At 42.4% G+C, this 19,294-nt stretch overlaps 1 protein-coding gene across 3 annotated transcripts in view; it reads right to left on the reverse strand.

Annotated features, from left to right (window-relative positions):
* LOC309846239 (phospholipid-transporting ATPase ABCA1) overlaps window positions 1-19,294 on the reverse strand; it is a 128,071-nt gene that overhangs the window by 53,955 nt on the left and 54,822 nt on the right. For all 3 annotated transcript variants that reach the window (XM_082695096.1, XM_082695095.1, XM_082695094.1), the window contains exons 7-8: window positions 18,210-18,386; window positions 4,198-4,290 (exon numbers count right to left, since the gene is read on the reverse strand). In XM_082695096.1, coding sequence (XP_082551222.1) covers window positions 4,198-4,290; window positions 18,210-18,386 — 270 coding nt within the window. The remainder of the gene's footprint in view (window positions 1-4,197; window positions 4,291-18,209; window positions 18,387-19,294) is intronic.

The raw sequence follows: 19,294 nt of genomic DNA on the forward strand, positions 1-19,294 counted from the left end.
AAGAAAGAAAGAAAGCTTATTTTCTTGACCTCTCCAGAGCCACACCCCAGAACATACTGTGTCCTGTCCTCTGAGCCTTGTGATGGGATCCACAGAACCCTGCTACTCTGCTGGGGACCAGTGAGGGGTTATCGGCAAGGTGTGGATCTATCCAAGTACATTCAAATCTGCACCTTCACAAGACACCCAGGTGATCCCTATGCAAAGTAAAGGTTGAGTAGCAGAAACCAGAAGTCAATGGAGCCCCCTGGGGATGGGCTTTACTTCATTTGGATTATCTTCGGGCAGACGGAAGAGAAGGCTTTCTCTGAACAGTCATGTGTTCACATATATCTGTGAGGAACTGCTCATATCCTAGAGCATGTCCTCACCTCTAAAACACCTTCAACTTCCCTGTGGAAACTGAGGAGGCCTCTGTGCCTTGGAGGAAAGGCAGAGGGTATGAAGTGCCCATCCTGGTCACAGTGAAGTGCTGGACGACACGAGAAGCATAACACGGGCGACTCGAGGCTGTGTCCCAACCCCGGGCCTCATTCACTTCCAGCCTTACAAAAGTCACTTCCTGAGGGCCCCCACTTCTCGCCAAGATGATGAAGATAAACAGAGCATGGGGCAGAGTAATCATAAGGAACAGAAGGCCCTGAACAGGATGAGTCCCACGTTCCTGCAGCCGCGGGCTGCGTCTGTGACTCACACCAGACTGGCGCTTTGTCTCAGAGACAAATGTGCTCCGGCACCTTGTAGAGTTCCTGGCCCAATTGTTCTCATCATTAAATATTTATCACGCACTTTGCATTTCTACATATTCCACAATAAATCAGTAATACACCTCTACATTCCCTGAAAGGTCACTTGATGTTCTCACCACCTGACAGAGCCATGGAGGGCAGAGGAGAGACCCAGGGCCCTGCCCACGTCCTATAGAAGGCCTAAATTCTGGCACCACGTGCCCAGTTTTCTGTCTCAGCCTCCTGGTTCCTTAGGGTCCCATGGTCCTTGATACTCTAGATCCTGACTTTGCCTTTTGCCTCCAGGGGACAAACCAGGGACTCCAGGGGCAGGTCAGAAGTCACAAACATTTCTCCCTCCAAAGAGGGTATATCTGACACATACTACAAGATCACAGTTAGGTGGCCAGCTTTTCCTTACTTTATCTTTTCATCACTTGGATGAGGCATCTACACAGGGAGGAGAGAGGTCACCAGACAACTCTTCCTTTTGTTGGTGGGTGAACAGCCCTGGAGATGTTTTAGTGATAGTAAGTGAGAGCCACTCACTTCCCTTTCCACAGACTGCCTCACTACCACCAGCCCACTGGCCCCCAACCGAAAGAACAAATTTCTTCCCACATAAAACCAGTACATTTTTGGACAGAGGCACCAAAACGACAGAATTATTCCAGACCGTTGGCTCTTTCCAGCACCTGTCTCGGGGCAAACTCCTACTCATTTTCCTACACCTCAGCTCACACTCCACAATTCCTCCGTGAAGCACTCCTACTCATGGGGAAGGGTGGCCATTTGTCCTTCAGCCCACGAAAGACGGTGTTTGATAATTCTCTGTGGACTGAATGGCTGGCTGACTACTTTCTCAAGACTCTTCAACGGCCCCCTTCTTTCCATGCCCTCACCTTAGTCTCTTCTCAATTTAAGAGCCAGAACGTAAACAGCCTCATACTCTATGTCACGTCATATGCCCTCTGCTCCAAACCCCCCACTGGCTTCCATCTTGCTCAGCAAAAATCCAGCCTTACCAGGCCTGCACGGTGCTCACCTCCTTCCTGCGCCTCAGCTCCCAGCGCCCTCTCCCTCGCTCCCTCACCATGCTCCTTCCTGGATCTTTAAATACACTCCTTAATCATGCCCTACCTCAGTGTCTTTGTATCTGTTCCCGCTTGGAGCAGACAGTATGTGGTCATTTCTTCGGGTCCAACTGTCCCCTCGTCAGAGACAACTCCTCTAATCACCCCTTTGAAACACCTCAGCACCCTCTATCCTTCTTACCCTGTTTTATTTTTCTGCAGCACATTATACGCTGACCTGTTTATTTCCTTCTCTGACCATGCATGTCCTTCTTTGAAGAGTATCCTTTCTATTCTAGTCTAGTTTCCATCAGAGTTCATCACACAAAAAGGAGGCTAAAGGCAGAAGGAACATAGGATTTGTAGTCCAACAGTCCTAGGTTCAAATCCTAGCTTATGCCAATTAACTATATGACTGTAAGTCCCACTCTTCTAAGCCTCCGTGCCATCCCTAAGATGGGAAGAATAAGGCCCACTCACGTTTGTCATGTGAATGATACAGGGAAATTGGGGGAAACTGCACAAGCCAGGGGGAGGTCCTTGGAAATTGCTAGCTCCCTTTTCCTACCGAGGGTGGTACTTTGGTCAAAACATCCAACTTTCTTTCAAACACTATACAGATACACACGTGCATTTATTTATGGTCTGTCCATTTGTCTCAGGGAAATAGCAAGTTTGACAATAAGTTACTCATGGTCACGAGGGCTTGAAAGTATTCCACGGAGAGGTGTGGGTGGCCCTTGCTCAGCCTGGCCCAGGGAGCAAGCAGGGCACAAGGAAGCAGCTGCCAAGAAAAATGATATATGGCTCAATGGAGAGTTTCTGCCTCATCAGCAATGGGAACATTGCAGGCTTTCAATTATTTTTCTTACCCCGGACAAAAGGCAGGCCAGTGATTTAAGAGAAAACACTGTACCCAAGACCCTAAATTTAGAGACACCCTCCCATATCAAGTCTCTGCTCTGCTTGCTCTAAGGCTGGAGGGAAGCTGGGAGTGCACAGGGTATACTGGAGCCCGCTAATGGGACCTGAGAGAAATGGCTACGGACTTGCAGGTCATTTTCTGTTTTTCTTTCTGCCTTCTGGAAGAGCCCCAGGTGATCCAGCTTCTGCACCTACATAAAGGTCACCAGCATTCACAAGCAGAATAACAAACAGCAGGCTGGAAAGCACTTCTCCTGAAAGGGACCCAAAACCCAAGTCTCTTCAGTCACACACCCATGATCAGAATTCAAAGAAAAAAAGCAAACAACTTAAAGCAATACACCAAATTGTCGATAGTACTCAATCTCCGTGTTTTCTAAATGTTCTTTGGAACATTTTGAACATACAATACTTTTATTCTTGGAAACCTAAATTTTGATATTTGAGAAAAATAAAACAAATACCAAAATAATGATTTAGAGAAACAATTCAAAATAAGACTGGACCAAGTCTGAGAAGAGTATTCCCATCCACTGTCCTGGACATTTAGGCCTGATTGTTTCTGATCGCCACCTCCCACTCAGTTCCAGACAGCTCCTCCTCTCCAAGTCTAACCGGATACAAGGTTGGGCGTCACAGACAGGAAGCACATGCAGGCTGGCAGGCAGAGAAAAGGTTAACTGCTTTTGGCAGCACCTACAGGCCCCCGATCTTGCGAATATAAGGTTATTCTGATATGTTTGTCAACATGCAGACCCAAAAGGCAAATCTGACTTGATGCTCATCAAGAAATGACATTCCCGGGACACCTGGGTGGCTCAGTTGGTTAAGCAGCTGCCTTCGGCTCAGGTCATGATCCCAGCGTCCTGGGATCGAGTCCCACACCGGGCTCCTTGCTCAGCAGGGAGCCTGCTTCTCCCTCTGCCTCTGCCTGCCATTCGGTCTGCCTGTGCTCACTCTCTCCCCCGCTTTCTCTCTGATAAATAAATAAAATTAAAAAAAAAAAAAAAAGAAAGAAAGAAAAAGAAAAAGAAATGACATTCCCAAAGGAGAACATCAGAGGCCAGGTGTTTACAGCGGAAGGTCTGAATGAGGGGTATACTCTATTAGTTGGCAAACAAATGTTTTGGTAAAAAGACTGGCCTTGCTACTGAAGAAGAAATATGGTTAAGTGGCTGGTGAGACAAGGAGTCATAAACTAAGGGCAGGGAATAACACTAGGAGAAAGTTCTAAATCAGGTACTGAACCTTCAACCACAAACTAATTAGCTCTGAGACATCTCTACATCTTGGTTTTTTCATCTCTATAGTAAAGAGCTCCACCCGGGTAATTTTTAAGATACAGATGCTTCTGAAATTGATTTTATGGGTCACACAATATTCAAATCAAAAGGACCCTCTAAGCACACTCAGGGTGAAGAAAAATCCATAGTGGTCTGCCTCCTGGGGCTGGAAAGACACAACTTACTTACCTGCTGGATCAAACTCCCAAGACTATCCAGCAAAGTTCCTGTGGCTTTACTCAGTTCCTTGCTCGGGATGGGAGAGGTAGAGTTTAGCTCCCTCTGGAATGAGAAGAAAAAAAAAAAAAAACTTTGTTTCTAAGCTTAAATATAAACCTGAACTCTCTACTGAAAATAAACAAGTTAATTAAAACCACTCACAATCTTGAGTTTAAAACACAAGAAACCCACTCCTAACCAAAATAAGACACTAAAATTATTCTAACTGCCAGTCTGTAGGTTGTTTCAAATAAGAATTATCTTCAGATAAGAAACTAATCTTCTGACAAATGCTTTTAAATGGTGTAGAAATATCTATTTAAAACTATTTGATATGCAACAAATAAAACCATCTCATGCTGGGGTGTGTGTGTGCGTGTGCACGTGCTCCCCAGGCAACTGTGACCACAAATTCCCAACTCCATCTGCAAGATGGGCAATAGAGAAATGACCTTGACAAGCAAGTTCGTAATGGCGCACAAGAAAGAAAGAATATGTAAAGTTTAAAGCTGCCAAAAGCACAGAAAGGAGAAATTCTCGCTCATTCCACTCAAACCAGCACTCACACTGGAAATTAGATACAGAACGCTTATTTTTTTTAAATCTACTTTTAGTCAGATCTTTATGTTTACTCATGTGTATATGTAATTGCTGTTATATGCCACTTAGTTTCACAGCAAATATAAGAAAATAATTAATTGGGCCCAAGGAAAAGATTAGTTAGGACAGAAAGCCTAAGCTAGAGAAGAAAAAGAACAAGGATGCATGGACCCTGAAGCCAGAGCGGCAAGAGCTGAGGAGCCTCAAATTCGAGTTCTGAGTTTTCAGGCCTCCAAAAAAAAAAAAAAGACCTAAGGTGAGTTTCATCATTTTCATCATTTTATTTGTCAAACAGAAAAAAAAAGGTTTCTGGGAAAACCCATCTTTCCTTGGCACTTCTGTGGGCTTCGTTTTACTTATTAATATCATCTACCTCTTTAGAGAAGGCTGGGCTACTTTTTTTTTTTTTTAAGATTTCATTTATTTATTTGACAGACAGAGATCACAAGCAGGCAGAGAGGCAGGCAGAGAGAGAGAAGGAAGTAGGCTCCCTGCTGAGCAGAGAGCCCGATGTGGGGCTTGATCCCAGGACCCTGAGATCATAACCTGAGCCAAAGGCAGAGGCTTTAACCCACGAGCCACCCAGGCGCCCCTGGGCTTTTTTTTTTTTTTTTAATTTATTTTAGAGAGAGAGAGCATGAGCACCGTGAGGAGCAAAGGGAGAGAAACTCAAGCAGAACCTGTGCTGAGCATGGAGGCTGATGCAGGGCTCAATCCCACGACCCAGAGATCATGACATGAGCTGAAATTGAGAGCTGGACACTTAAATGACAGAGCCACTAGGCAATCCAAGGCTGGGCTATTTTGCTCTTTGTCTTGTGTCAAGGAATGTTGTGAAATCATCTTACAGACTGTGGAAAATAGCTGGAAGTGGATAGAAATCATTATAATCTAAGAAACAGCAGCTGGGGGATGTTCCTTTAAAAAGAACTCCAGGAGAAGGGGAGCCCCTGGGTGTCTCAGTTGGTTAAGCAGCTACCTTTGGGTAGCTGAGGGTCATGATCTCAGGGTCCTGGGATTGAGCCCCACCCTGGACCCCACCACGCTGGACTCCCTCCCACCGGGGAGCCTGTTTCTCTCTCTCCTTCCCACTGTGCTCTCTCTCACTATCTGTCATATCTCCATCTCTCTAATAAATAAAATCTTAATAAATAGATAGACATAACTCCAGGGGCACCTGGGTGGCTCCGTCGGTTAAGGAACTTGACCTCAGCTCAGGTGTTGATCTCAAGATCATGAGTTCAAGCCCCCTCCTTGGCTTCATGCTGGGTGTGGAGCCCACTTAAAAATAAAAAATAAAATAAAACAAAATAGAATAGGATAAAATAAAAGTCCAAATACAGAAAATTGGAATTAGAAGTTAGTACCATGATGATCATCATACTATCCATACTATCCTGAATGTATATTTCTGATAATATCCGTCTAATGGTTCTATGAAAGAATCTGTCCGGCCTGGTTCATGAGCTCTCCTAGAATGGCTTAATCACCAGGGTCCACCTTTCCCACACTCCCCATCCTCAGATGGGCCTCCAATTCCCCTTCACCACTATACTCAAGTAGGTCTCCGTGATGCCACTCACCGATTATGTTAATGATCTTTCCTTCAATTAAGTAATCCTGAGCAAAAACAAGTGGGAGATTTTTGGTTTTTTCACTTTCTTACTACAAGTTTACATCATCACTAAAGGTTAACATATTAAAAGTTGACCCTGCAGAACCTACAATAAGAAAACTTTCACAAACTGAGAGGTCTTCCTTGGAAGGCATGGGAGATAAAGTGTCTCTGCTTACATCAGGCCCACAACAGGATGCACGCTCACGATTGTGCAACAAAACAAAACAACAAAAAAAGTCAAATTAACTTAATGTCCTTTTTCACAACTTAAATTTGGTAGCCCATCCATTTCTTTATAAAATCTGAATGGAAAAAAGATTCTGATGATTCTTGTCACTCTGTCCCTTCTTCTCTGGTTATGGAGACCTGGGGTGGCTACAGAACCCCAGGCAAATGTCTCGAACTCCGCACGGCCTGATTTCTGCAGCTACATGGCAGTGTTCATGGTGTGCAGATGTGCTAGTGGTATCAAGAATGCTGAACAAGAGGGTGCGTGCAGAGCACCTCACGCAGCACCTGGCACACAGTGAGCCCTCACAGTTCTCAGAAAGGTCACCTTTGCCTTCCTCTTCCCTTCCCTAAAAGTTTCCTACCAAAACTGAAGGATTTTCTAGTTCTTGAAAAGACACTCATCTTCCCTTCTGTTTCCTGGCTAGCTCTCGAACTGCTGAGGGGCCCTCCCTCCACTGAAAAGAGAGCTAAAGGTGTCATCTCAAAGCACATCAGCCATACCAATGTGCTATTTCTAACATTAGAAATCCTCTTCAGTGCAAGACTAAGACGTTAATTCCTGAAGGCTTGAGATGAATGCTCCTTTCCTCCCTACGCCCCCTTTCCCCTCAGTGTTTGCAAAACTGTGAAACAAAAGATGTTAAGCAGATGAAATGCATACTTAAGTAATGTTGAGTGGATGCAATACAACTACAGATGTATATTTATATCACACATGCACACATATAAACTTGCTCCAAGGTTGACATTTAAACTGAAAAACTGGAAGGAAAAATCCTCACCTACATTGAAGTACACGTGTATATCTATCCCTACATAAATACACTCATGTACATGCACACTCCATTTATCTTAATGCATATGTATGTGTACCTTCTATTTATAGTGATATTGATTTTTACCTTTACAGTAGATATAATTTCTCAGTCTACTAAGCAAAAGAAAGGAATCTACAAAAAGAGACTATTAAATTGAAATGGTACCAACTGCCCTTGATGACAACCAAAATCATGGTGGACAACTGTGAAGAAGCAGCTTCCGCAGATGGATCCGGTGTGGTCTCAGAGCTCTCACACCAGCACCTGCTGCCATGTTCGTCCAGCGCAGCCTCCCAGCCCTCAGAGACCTGCTGATTCAGAATCGAGGCATGCGAGCCGAGAAGCCTCGGGAATTTTTTGCACAGAGAAGTTTGAGAACCTCTAAGCCATAGCCCCCTGGACGATGTTCATGCCTCTTTTTCACAGTCTGCTTTTCATGAAGGAGGTCGTTTGTGTATTCCATGTCTGGTCAGCACAACGCTGTCTGCTTTGGATGGTGAAGCACTGAAAAGAGGCCAAGCCATTCACAGCTATGCCACTGGCCTGTTGTCACCATTAGCATCCCATCCCCTGAAGGGTACAATCAATCAGCAGTTCATGTTGTTCTTAGATGACGTCCTTCCTCATCTGAATGAATTTAAACTTTCATAGGTACTAATTTTCCCTTGGGGGTTTTCAACTTAAATGTCTTAACCTTTGAGGCAGGCTTCTTATTCTTGTTTTAAAAGCTACACAAGGGGCGCCTGGGTGGCTTAGTCGGTTAAGCATCTGCCTTTGGCTCAGGTCACGATCCCAGAGTCCTGGGATCAAGCCCCACATCAGGCCTCCTGCTCATTGGGAGCCTGCTTCTCCCTCTTCCCCCTGCTTATGGTCTCTCTTGCTATTTCTGTCACTATCTCTCTCTCTCTCTGAAATAAGTAAATTAAAATAAAATATTCAAAAGCTATACAATTCAGGAAAGCTGAATTCAGCAAAGCATGACTGTTTAGCCCATGAACAACACCTATGACCACACACATAAATATGAAGACTTCATTCCATTTACCATGGATATCAAACCTTGACATATTCAGACACAAATGCAATACCGCATCATATGGCTGTCAATAGTCTGAGCTCTAGTTTACTTCTTTTTTATTTTTTTTAAGATTTTATTTATTTATTTGACAGAGAGAGAGCTCACAAGTAGGCAGAGAGGCAGGCAGAGAGAGAAGAAGGGAAGCAGGCTCCCTGCTGAGCAGAGAGTCCAGACTCAGAGAGTGGGACTCTGGGATCATGACCCGAGCTGAAGGCAGAGGCTTTAACCCACTGAGCCACCCAGGTGCCCCTCTGGTTTACTTCTAATTTAGGTTTTGGTCTCTAAGAGAAACATTGGCTAAAGTCATCCATAAGTAATAGGCAGAACAATCAACGTCATTATTAGAATCCTTTTTTACACTAATTGTTGTTTGAGATTAAATGTGCAGTATTCATGAACAGAAGTACTCACAACCTATTGTCAATACAAATAAATTCCCATTTTCAAAGATGTGTTGGAATTACACACTGGTGTGGGTTGACAAGACAGGGTTTTAAAAAAAAATTCATATGCAGCATTGTTTAAGAGCTCAGCATATCCAGATATTTTGTTCAGGACTTCATTTTACTTTTCTGTGCTTGGATGTTATAAAATACAGAGAAAGACTGATGAGAATCTGCAAACTAAATATTATAAATTCATGGGGGAAAGACAGGCTACTTAATTACTGTCGCTGGGACTAGTTGTTCATGTCAGAAAAATTAGAAAGTTTTCCATCTCACACCACTATACAAAATTAAGTTCTTGGCAGATTATAAAGCTAAAAGTAAAAGATGAAAGTTGCAAATATATAAGAGAAGATGTCTTTATGAACTCGGTGTAGAAAAGGCCTTCTTAAAATATAAAAAGTCCAAACCAAAGTGGAAAAAAATGACTTCAACTTTTAAAAGTAGAAACTGCACCAAAAGACACCATAAGCATTGTGGAAAAAATAAGCCAGAGACTGGAAGAACAGATTTTTATTTTTTTGGAAGAACAGATTTTTTAAAATTTCGGTATTTAAACGAAATACCAGGTAGCAGTTAAAATGAATCAAATGCCTCAGGTATCAATACTGATTAATCTCAACAGGATAATGTGGAGTGAAAAAGACAAGCTGCAGGTGAATATACACGTTTCCACAATGTGAACACCTACAAACCAACAGGGTATGCTGTTATTACCGAATGCAAATACATCTACATGATAGAAAGCAGAAAAGCAAGCAACTCCAGGGGAGTGTCTGAGGGAAAGAGGGGGCATAGACAATGCCTGTAAGGCTTTATTTTGAAAAGAATCAGAAGCAAGCAAGGTGGACAACAGATGATGTTGTGTGCAAGGGTGTTCTCTGTGCCTTTTTGAAGTTTTCACTAGTTCATACGTTCTAATTAAATGAGAGACTAGAAGAGTGAGAGAGGAGGAAAGGAAACAGAGCAGGCAGGAGTGGAAGAAAGGTCAAGAGTGGAAGCTGGCTTGACTACATATCTGATCTGAAAGAAGTCTAAGCTCCTTGAATAAAACTGACCCCAGGAAACATGCCCTGAAACTGGGTCACAAAAATGAGGTCTGAGAACCACGTGCTTGCACCTACTATGAACTGTGGCCTCCTGCTAATACTTGACAAAGGCAGGCAAAGCTTGCCAACTAATATTTTGGAAGAGTTCCAGTAAACAATCTGTAGTTCGGAATTCCTACTATTATTTTTCCTAAACAAAAACATTCCCTTGGCTATGAACTCACATGGTCCCCATTAACCATAGGAGGCAAGTGATTTTCTCATATGATGAAATAGGGAAAGAGACTGAAGATAAAACCTTTAGTGAGGGACTACATGACCTATGTTAAGCTAACCAGAATTCATGTATCATTTGATATTTTTAGAGCATAACTAAGTATTGTAATATCATTACAGGAAGAATAGACAAAAGCATATTCTATTACCCAAAAGGCACCCACCCACTTCTGCAGTGTGTCAACACTGCCTAAAAGCATGACATTCTGGAATACTGTCCCTAGAATGACAAAGGCCATCGTGCCCCATCTTTCTTGGGTCTAGCACATGATTTCATTATAGTCTTTCTATCCTAGTAGCTTAGCTAAATTGTAAAAGATTGAAAATTTAAAAGGCAGTAACCTAGCCAAGTCAATTTGACTTTAATTTCTGAGCTGATGTTTCATCTCAACCCAGCATCCAACATAGCTCCTGGCACAGAATAATCTGGTGCCCAGTAAATGTGCATGGAAGAAAAACCAAAAGCAAAAGAGAAGCACTTCAGGAGAGCAGGAAATGGACTGGTGTGAGTCCTGATTCAAAGGTCATTCAAATTCACCTCATCAAGTCACTCACCCTCTGGAGCCTTTCAGTGGGTTCACTTGCTCTAACAGATGAGGCCCAACAGCCTAACACAGATCCTGAAAGTTGGCCTCTAACCTGTGGTCACCTCCGCAGCACCCTGGCTCACCATTCCTTCTATCAGCAAACTCCCCATAGTTATATCTGCTCCACTCAGAACTCTGCGTTTCCCCTTACCACCACCTTCATTTCTCTCTCCACACTAGACCCCATACACAAGCCAGGTTCAGGAACATTCTTCTCCCTGCTCTTTACTTGATTGAACTCTATTTTTTAGGTCCCAGCTTAACAGATGCTTCTTTCCTGATCCTCAAAGACTGGGTTAGTGTGGGTTAGGCCTACATAACACCCAGCAGAGGATGCATCTGCTCTGTTCCTGATCTGTCCCATCCACTGCCCACCAGCAGGGAAACAAAGAAAGCTGTATCTTGCTCACCACAGCCCCCCACCCCAGTGCATGGCACAGATTAGGGCTCAATATTTGTTGAATGAATTAATTTGTTTGTTTATATATAATCACTATATAAAATAAAGACTGGGAGAGATTACCAATGCATTGAGAAGCTACAGCCAAATGGAAATAGAAGACAGAACACCTACGAAATTAAATGTAATTGAAAACTCCTTTCAATTTACAAAAATCTTATTTCCATCCAAGTTTTTCAGGGACCCTACTACTAAATAATGTGGATGCATATGTATTTGAATAGGATTTTTAATATAATGCACAATTTTATTTTTCCCCTGGGAATACATGTTACAAGGTGTTCATGAGGACATGTCAAACTTCCCTTACTCTCAAAGAAGGCTAAAAACCTCTACTTCTGCCCATATTCAGAAAATCCAACTAAGGGCCAAGATTTTATGTATTAGCTCAACCTGAAAAAAAGTAAGCCAGATACCAGGAACAGAGACTACTGCCATCCAGAAAATGTCTACCTCTTTCCAATGATTCATATGACAAGGAAGTTTTCCTTTGAGGGACATTTTAATATTTCTAACCAAAGTAGAAAACTTTTAAAACTCATGTCTGAGAGAGGTACTAATCTTTTAAAAACAACTCAAAAACTTAAATATTAACTTTTAAATTTGATGTGTTTAATGCAATTAAAATAATTTTTTGCTATTTCTTTTTTTAAAAAAAGATTTATTAACTCATTTGAGAAAGAAGAAGAGAGAGAGGGAGTGCACGGGAGACGGGGGCAGAGGGAAAGGGAGCAAGAACCCTGAGCAGACTCCGCACTGAGTGTGGAACCCAATAGAGGGCTCAATCTCAAGACACTGAGATCATGACCTAAGCCAAGAGTCAGAGGCTTAACCCATGGCACCACCCAAGTGCCCCAATTTTTTTGCTATTTCTAAACACAGTTTAATATATCTATTACCACATAATTCAGGACCAAAATCAAACCGAAAACTTAATTTCAGAAATAGCAGTACTTTTCAAGGAAGAAACAGTCTGAAGCAGAAATGTCTACACATATGGAGTAGAGTAAGTCCTATTAATACTGTTTAATTCACCCATTTATCTCCAGTTGTGTGCTCCCTTTTTCCTATAGGAATTAAGGAAACAGTTAACATTATTTATTTATTTATTTGACAGAGAGAGAATGAGAGAGTACAAGCTGGGGGAGCTACAGAGGGAGAAGAAGACTCCCCACAGATCAGGGAGCCCAACGCAGGGTTTCATCCCAGGACCCCAAGACCATGACTTGAGCCAAAGGAAGATGCTTAATCAGCTGAGCCACTCGAGTGCCCCTAAACACACAGGCTTAAGAGTAAATCTATGAGGTGTGTCATTCTACCATTTACCAAATGATAAGGATTGCAATGGACTGCTGGATGAAAGCATATGCTGTGAACAGATGGGCAGTACAACCAAACAACACCAAACAAAATCTAATACTTATCACAAATGTATGAATTTTATGCAGAAGGAGAAAAGCAACAACTTTCTCCTGCAAAAAAATTCACACAGATGCTTAAGGACTGTATGGGATAAGCTGAAGTATGTAGCCCCCAAAATGAATGAGCCATGCCCCTCTGTGTTCTAAGTCTTTGTCTAAGGATCAAGAAGATGCTAAACAAAGAGCTTGCAAGACAATAATGACTTTGTTTCATCCTTCTCTGTCTGTTCCTTCAATCTACACAGAGCCCAGCTGTGAGATCACTGTTCTTCTGGGGGACCTCAGGGCACCACTCACTTTACTTCCTTTGTCCCGTGAAATGAGTTCTGCCTTTGCAAGAATATGCTGCATGCACCAGAAGACATGTGAAGGGAGCGCTTTGTTCCACAGAAACTGAACTTTCCCTTTTAGGGTAAAGGTATCCGGAGAGGTCAAGGCAATCTAACCACATGGTTGTGCAGTCCCCAAATTGTTATTAAAATGAAGATAAGTTCATATGCCTGTCCTTCCTAACTCAAGAATCAGACACTGTTTGCCCCACCTCAGGGATCAGACACCGTTTTTACATCACTGCGACAACGGTGAGCCAAGACGAGAACCCAAGCTTAGCTAACCCCTTGCTCTTTCCAGCCTTCCAGTGTCCCATGCTGGCAAAGATTGGTGTCAGGGAGCTGCCGAGGGCTCATCAGGAAAACTGGGATGGAAAGACAGCCCTCAGTCTACAGACCCAGCACCTGTGAAGAATTCCTCAAATTCCCAATCAAAGCCTGAAAGTTGGTTCCCAGTGCCCATGAACTCCATGAACATTTGTCTGCCCTGAGTAGGGCTGAAGCTCTGGTGCCTTAGAACAGGACCTGGTACAAAGCAGAACCACAGTAAACCTTCCTTTGTTGGCGAACATCTCATGTCTTGTTCAGAGACGTTCTACTTCCCAAAGTCACTGCTGCCTTCGGTTTGCGCATTAAAAACTCTAGTGGGGGCGGGGGAAAGTTCAGTTTCTGTGGAACAAAGTGCTCCCTTCACATGTCTTCTGGTGCACCTGGAGAGAATCCAGGTGGCTCAGATGGTTAAGGGTCTGCCTTCAGCCGAGGTCATGATCTCAGGGTCCTGGGATCAAGCCCCACACTGGGCTCCCTGCTCATCGAGAAGCCTGCTTCCCCCTCTCTCCCTCCCTGCCTCTGCCTAGTTGCGATCTCTCTCTGTCAAATACATAAATAAAATCTTAAAAAAAAAAACAAAAAAAAACCTAGTGGGTAATGTTTATTATGTGTTGGAGTCACTCCCAGAATATGGCCAAGAAAATGTACAGAGCTGAAGAGGGACTAATAAAAAGCCAAGAGCACTGAGGAAACATTTCAAAGCCATAATGAAATATACCTTTCAGTAAAAGACATTAGTGGCAGGATGAGTGCCCTCCCCAAAGCAGTCCAGGTCCTAGTCCCTGGCACCTGAGTATGTTAAATCACATGGTAAAATGTACTTTATAGATATCATTAAATGTGTAGGCTTTCAAATAGGGAGATGATCCTAGATTATCTTGATGAGTCCAATCTAATCACGTGAGCCCATAAAGGCAGAAGACTTCCTCTGGCTAGAAACAGAGAGATATGGCAGAAGGAAAAGAGAAAAACTTAAAGCATGAGAGAGTCTTGACCCAGCGTCCCTGGAGAGAATCCACATGAAAATCATGAGAAGAAATGCTGGCAGCCTCTAGGAGCAAAGACCAGCCTCTAGCTGACGTCCAGGTAGGAAACAGGAGACCAGTCGTACAACTGCAAGAAACTGAATTCAGCTAACAACCTGAATGAGCTCAGAAGCAGATGTATCCTCAGAGCCTCTAAAAAGGAATACAGTGCTATAAAGCTTCTGGTTTCAGTCTCTTGACACTCTAAGGAGTAGACCCAAGGGAAACACACACTGTGCCCCAGACTTCTGGCCTACAGGATTATGAAATAATAAATTCATGTTACTCTAAGCTGCTAAGTGTATGGTTATTTGTTACAGCAACAATAAGAAACCAACACTATGAGCAAGGATCTTGACGAGAGAAGCAAACAAATCCCTCTGGCCCGAATTTGTTAGTCCCCTGTCATGGCTCATTCTCACAGTCCAAAACAGATTGGAGGTTACTGGAGGACAGCAGAGAGAGGTCTCCCCATGAAGATGACTCCACTGTCTGGGAAAGGTAGGTGCTGCTTCAAGAAGGACATGCAAGGAAAGCAAAGGGAAGTTCACCTGCCCCAACCAACTAACAGCCAAATCCACCTTGCTGAGCAATGAGGCAAAAGAGTCACTGTTAATAGCCACGATCCCCTCCTAGAGGCTGTTAAGTTAACAGTACAAGTACTATGAACATTAAGTCTCCCTTCACAAATGCATTTAACCTGGAGATAATATTTCATATATTGACCTATCCTTGTACTCCTCAAAGCCATCCTTGTGAGGATCTCAGCTGAGTTCAGCTCCCAGAACATACCTGACACATAATGAATTTAACATAGTTCAATAAATGAATATGTTTTTAAATTAAAAGGAGAATGCCTAATGGAAATCACTATTAATCCCAGAGAACTTTAAGGATGCAGTAACATTCTGACATCCGGTATTAATTTTCATGCAAGGTATAAATAATTGAGGTGTACACATAAACAAGAATCCAAAGGGTAAGCAGCCTTGACAACATCTAGACAAAGAATAAAATTTTTCACATTGGGGAGGGTATGTGCTATGGTAAGTGCTATGAAATGTATAAGCCTGATGACTCACAGACCTGTACTCCTGGGGCAAACAGTATATTGTATGTTAATAAAAATTTAAAAAAAGAATAGAATTTTTCACTGAAATATTCTTCAGGACTACTTTGCTTGGCACAACTGAGTCCTAACACAGAAGAAAATTTCTATCTGGCCAGCAATTGCTTTCAGCATGAAAATATTTCTATTGATGACTAACTTCTGTTTATTGAACACCTAACATATGTCAGTCCCCTTGTCATGCTCTTCATATGCATGACCAATAATGACAAAGGATAAAGTGTATATAATCTGTATGTAAAAGAAAAAGAAACTGAGGCTCACTCACACTCAAGTTATCTAAGGTCACACAGCTGGTAAAACTGCTGATGCAATGTTTGAACCCAGACACAGCTGACCCCAAGCCCATGGCCCTTCCCCTCTGCCACACTTCCCCCCAAATTGTCAAAACACTGTCATCCAGAGGTCAGCAGGAGACAGAGGCAGCACAGGAGAAAGAGAATACACTTGGCTGAAAAACAGAAAAACACCCACGCTAACCAAAAAAAAAAAAAAAGAGAGAGAGAGAGAGAAAGAGAAATATTTCAAAACATGTCCTTACTGAAAATCCACTTCTAGGACAGAAACACACACTGACACCCCAGTTTCTCTCCCCACGACTCTGCACCATCCATCTGGTTGCAGCTCTTGTGTGTTTCTCAGTGTCATTAACTGCCCATTGCCAACAATGTCGCATGTCACATTCATCTAACATCGAAAATGTTGAAATGTCAACCAAGCGGCAGGAGTAACAGGCTGTTTACTATAAATCAAGTATCAATCCCAGTGCTCCAATTAAGGCCCCATTTAACTCGATAAATAAAAGTCACATTTTAAAATGTTTGGAAGTCATTTCATCCCAAAGGTATCCTTTAAAAATCACCTTACACAGAACAATTCTGACCACTCACTACGTTCTAATTCAAGAGCCTCATTTTCTGACTTTATGGAGAGAGAGATCTCAGCAACAGCAGATGGACAGGAGCAGAACTGGAGATGCTCTCTGTGCCCAAGAAATGTGCAAAAAGCATATGGTAGCCACCTTCATACCCAGTTGTGAACCAAATGATCTACAAGGCGTAACCACAACAAGATAGGCTGCGATGTAGCTGACAGTTTTGACGGTGCATTTCCACATACAGTGTCATGCTAACCCACCCAACCAGGAGGAGTGATCATCGGGCTGAAACCTAAGCTGCTGACCATCAGATCATGAAGGCTACACTGTCACTCTACTTGGAGGGCAATCCATACATTATATGAGTGGAGGGATTTTCTGGGTTGTGCACACAGTAAGTGGTTATTAATTAAACAGAAATGAAACAATGAATGGGCACCAATATAAATTATTATGTCTTTTAAAAGCACCCCTACTTCCAAAATTTGCATCATTCTGGCTGAAAGGATGAACATTTCTGTCTTATAAAGAAATAAAGCAAAAATAACTAAACCTGTACAAGGAAATGGTCTACCATTTCTAATAACCTTTGGCCCTCTGTGTCACACAACCCAAAAAGTGCCAATAGGCTGCATATGTCTACATCAGTGAGCTCACGTAGCCACTTGGACCAGTATTCTGGAACTGCAAACCTTATCCCCATTCAGAAATACAGATCTTATTTGAAATTATACCAGAGAAACATTAACCAATAGAATCACAGACCACTGAACAAAGCAACTCAGTATTTTTTTTTTTAACTGAAACAGAAAACGCTACTTCTGGAATAAAACAAAAACAATCTTGGGCACTAGGCCTCAACCCTTTATACTGACTAGTTCACCATCAACCCTACCACAGAAAATCCCAAGAACTCAGAGAGTTCTATTACCTTCATATCAGGCAAAAGGTGCACCATCATAGAGTCAAGTAGGATACAAGAACTTCTTGATGGTCACTAGTGTATAAATGGCAGGAGATGTTTCTAACGTCACTTTCTAAGGTATGATCCAGCCACAGCATCCAAAAACTGGACATTCTTAATATACCTGGGATAATGGATCTCTCTAGAAAGAAATCATGCTCCACAAAGTCCCAAAGGTTTCTGATTTCTTTTTATTATAATGAGGAATGTCTTTTTCCAGGCACATCCTTCTTCTGTGGAAAGACACAACCAGGGTCTTTCCCTGGTTTTAAGAGAACCTACTGACAAATCAGAGTGCTATCTGGTAAGAAGGAGACCAGAACACCAAATGCTAAATGCTGTTGTTGGAGAGGTATGTCAACTAGAGCTCTCAGAAAATCCAAAGAAATATACCCATTCTGGAACTATACTCAACCCTAAATTTAAAAATTTAATATTTAAAAAAATTAAATATTTAAATATTAAAAAATAAAATAAAATAAAAAACAGGTCTTCTCTGAAATAGTCACAAAGGACCTTACGCTTAGACTCAAAGCCATACCCAACTCACTCTTCCCACCTTGACCCTTTGGGAAAAGTCCCAGAGGTTTCAAAGAACACGATACCACTGAGCTAAATCACCTCCCAAACTCCCAGCCAGCCCTAAGTTTCTACAAAAAAAACAAAGTTATATTATCCAGGGAAAATGTTCACATTCCAAAAGCACGAGTGTTTGAAGCTTCTCCACGAGGCAGGCCTACTCACCAGGATGGGCTTCAGGATGTCCATGTTGGAATGAAGCACTTGCTCTGCTGCATCTAGTTTCTCGCTTGGCAAGCTGCAAAGCTTGGAAAGTTCTTGTTCGCCAAGCTGAATCACCTCCTCAAATTCTGATCCACTGCACAGATCAGTCAGATGTAACTGGTAGCCTTGCAAAAATACCTGGAAGCAAAGAAAGACAAGCAAAACCGGGTTACAAAGACGGGAGGCAGGGTCAATACAGCTTTGAAGAATGGACACTGTCACAATAGTGCAATGCATCAGATCTCTTTACGAACCTTTGGAATGTATCAAGGCACAATTTGACAGGAAACCTAAAATCTGAATGTTGTATTTGACTCATCATCTCCCACACTCTTGTCCTTATGAAGGAAAATCCTGATTCCAACTCTTTTTCTCAAAAGAATGGGACACATGATTCAGGAAATAGGAATTGTAAGTCTAAACTCCTGAAACCATTTTAATTATTTTATTAGAGAAAAACATTCTCATTATTTTGGAACTTGTGATATGTTAAACTGGGGTTGGGCTGAATTATGGGGACAAAAAAGCATTCATACTATTTACTTACAGGGATAGATATTTCACAGATGCAGAAAACTATGTTGAAGCAATTTTAGAATTTGGAACTCTTCCTTTGTCTGCCCCAGAGCAGAGTATGAGAAATCCAAGCCTCTCATGAAAAGGCCTCATTAAAGGCCAACTGTAAATCATTCTTATGCATTCATTATACCAGACCTCCTAGAGAGCCTCTCCTTGGCCATATTTTGTCTACTTAATTAGCTTTCCTGGGCCTAACAGATGGCACCTCTTCATACATGGTCCTTCCTCCCCATGAAACAGCAAATTCTGTAAGAGGGGCTTGCTTTTCTTGCTCATGTTGAGTCCATAATACTGAAACATTATCGACAGTAAATACCTGTGGAATGAACGGATGATGCAGATTCTGCATTACTCCATTATTACCTCCCCCTGTTAATTTAAATTAGTGTAGCTTGACCTCCTTGCAGTACAATCCAGTGTGAGTGATGGACCAAAGCCGCTGCAGGCCTGTGTAGCTTTCTAATACT

The sequence above is a fragment of the Mustela nivalis genome (assembly GCF_964662115.1).
Source record: "Mustela nivalis genome assembly, chromosome: 13".
NCBI classification, from domain to species: domain Eukaryota; kingdom Metazoa; phylum Chordata; class Mammalia; order Carnivora; family Mustelidae; genus Mustela; species Mustela nivalis.